The 2,191-nt window shown below is 52.6% G+C and overlaps 1 protein-coding gene across 1 annotated transcript; it reads left to right on the top strand.

Moving 5' to 3' along the window:
• Window positions 1–439: 439 nt before the first annotated feature.
• On the top strand, window positions 440–1,396 carry LOC126651549 (olfactory receptor 14J1-like). The gene has a single exon (XM_050337483.1). It carries the CDS (start codon window positions 440–442, stop codon window positions 1,394–1,396), a length of 957 nt encoding a protein of 318 aa, XP_050193440.1.
• Window positions 1,397–2,191: the final 795 nt, after the last annotated feature.

Here is a 2,191-nt window from a genome sequence, read left to right as displayed (position 1 = left end):
CATGACCTGCCGTACAAATGTCAGGGATTTCCAACATCCGCAATCACTCCTAACTGTGGCAGGTGCAACTGGAAGAACAAACACAAAGAGTTCCCTCAGCACAGTCATTTCTTTGTGCAAATTGAAAACAGCAAAGCTGAGAAGCTCTTGGATTTATCAGGAGCACATTTAATTGGACATCACCTTGCATTCCATGTTCCCTTTCCCAGCAGAGCAAGAAGGAGTCCTTGGAAGTCATCCAAGAGTTCCTGCTTCCAATGCTGCCCTCAGGCATCACCAGCCAGAGCTCAGGGGAGGGAGCTGCAGGGAGGTCTGAGTGAGGAGAGAGAGCCTGAGAGGGGTGCCTGTGAGACGTGTCCTGTTTGGCTGCAGCAGCCTGGTCTAACTCAGCACTGACTGTTCCTCCTTAATAGATCCAAACACTCTGAGGAAGCAGCCAATGCCCAACAGCAGCTCCATGGCCCAGTTCCTCCTGCTGGCATTCTCAGACAGGTGGGAGCTGCAGCTGCTGCACTTCTGGCTCTTCCTGGGCATCTCCCTGGCTGCCCTCCTGGGCAACGGCCTCATCCTTAGTGCCGTAGCCTGCGACCAGCACCTGCACACCCCCAGGGACTTCTTCCTGCTGCACCTCTCCCTCACAGACCTGGGCTGCATCTGCACCACTGTGCCCAAAGCCATGCACAACTCCCTCTGGGGCACCACAACCATCTCCTACACAGGGTGTGCTGCACAGGCCTTTTTCTTTCTATTCTTCATCTCAGTAGAGTTTTATCTCCTCACTGTCATGTGCTACGACCGCTATGTTGCCATCTGCAAACCCCTGCACTACGGGACCCTCCTGGGCAGCAGAGCTTGTGCCCACATGGCAGCAGCTGCCTGGGCCTCTGGGTTTCTCAATGCTCTGCTGCACACAACCAATACATTTTCCCTGCCCCTGTGCCAGGGCAATGCCCTAGGCCAGTTCTTCTGTGAAATCCCACACATCCTCAAGCTCTCCTGCTCACAGTCCACTATCATTGAACTTGGGCTCACTGTAGTTAGTGCCTGTTTAGTGTTCAGTTGTTTCATTTTCATTGTTTTCTCCTATGTGCAGATTTTCAGGGCTGTGCTGAGGATCCCCTCACAGCAGGGACGGCACAAAGCCTTTTCCACGTGCCTCCCTCACCTGGCCGTGGTCTCCCTGTTTATCAGTAATGGCTCATTTGCCTACCTGAAGCCCCCCTCCATCTCCTCCCCATCCCTGGATCTGGCCCTCTCAGTTCTGTACTCAGTGGTGCCTCCAACACTGAACCCCCTCATCTACAGCCTGAGGAACCACAAGCTCCAGGATGCCCTGAGAAAAATGAGGACTGGATGCTTTTCAGAAGCATCAAATTGCCTGTTTTCTGCTGTATAGCATTCAGAACGGAACTCACTACTAGCCCAGTCTTCCTGCTGAAATTTTTCATGGTGGCCATTGTATTCTTCTTGCAATAATTTTCTCTGCAATAAATACTTTTAGGCACCTGCCTTCTAATTTAGTATCTACCAACTGAATTTTTCCCAGAGATGTATAAATGAAGAATTGTGCTTTCTGAGTATTTAAACAAAATAAAGGACCCTGCAGTACTTTCTTTGTTCAAGACTCTTCTTCTGTGTTGTTCCTAAAGGACAGCACACTGCAGGACAGAGGGATTTGCAAAGAGCAAGGGGACAAGAATCCCAGCACAGCAGCACTGCCAGGGAGCAGCAGAGTTTGGGCTTTGCAGAGCTGCTCTTTCCACTCCACACTGTCTTTGTGAGCCCCTTTCTGGCTGGAAGGCCTGAGTGCTCTCTGAGCACAGTCCTAGGGGTGGAAGCCCTTTGAGCACAGGCAGGGACAGGCACTGGGAACTTGTGAAGCAGAGTTGACCTCCCTGACAGCATCTACAGGATGCTGTGGCATCTTCTAAGGGCACTGCATGGACTGGGTCACTTCTTCTGTGCCCTTGCTGCAGGGCTGGAACTCTCCTGCAGTGACACCAGGACACTCCTGCTCTTTGCATTCCCAGCCTGATCTGGAAATCCAGTCTTCCCCTGCTGTTTGCAGGGACATGCTGGGAGTGCTTCAGAGCTGCCATCCTGGGGCAGCTCCTGCCCAGCGTGGGCAGGCACAAGGTCTCTCCCCCTGCTCCTCTCCCCTCAGCAGTGCCACTGTTTGCTGCAGCCTCCT

This window comes from Myiozetetes cayanensis, unplaced genomic scaffold (assembly GCF_022539395.1).
Source record: "Myiozetetes cayanensis isolate MyiCay16 unplaced genomic scaffold, myiCay2020 scf662, whole genome shotgun sequence".
Lineage (NCBI taxonomy): Eukaryota > Metazoa > Chordata > Aves > Passeriformes > Tyrannidae > Myiozetetes > Myiozetetes cayanensis.
The sequence above is the reverse complement of the archived record's forward strand: the minus strand, read 5'-3'. Positions and strand labels throughout refer to the sequence as shown.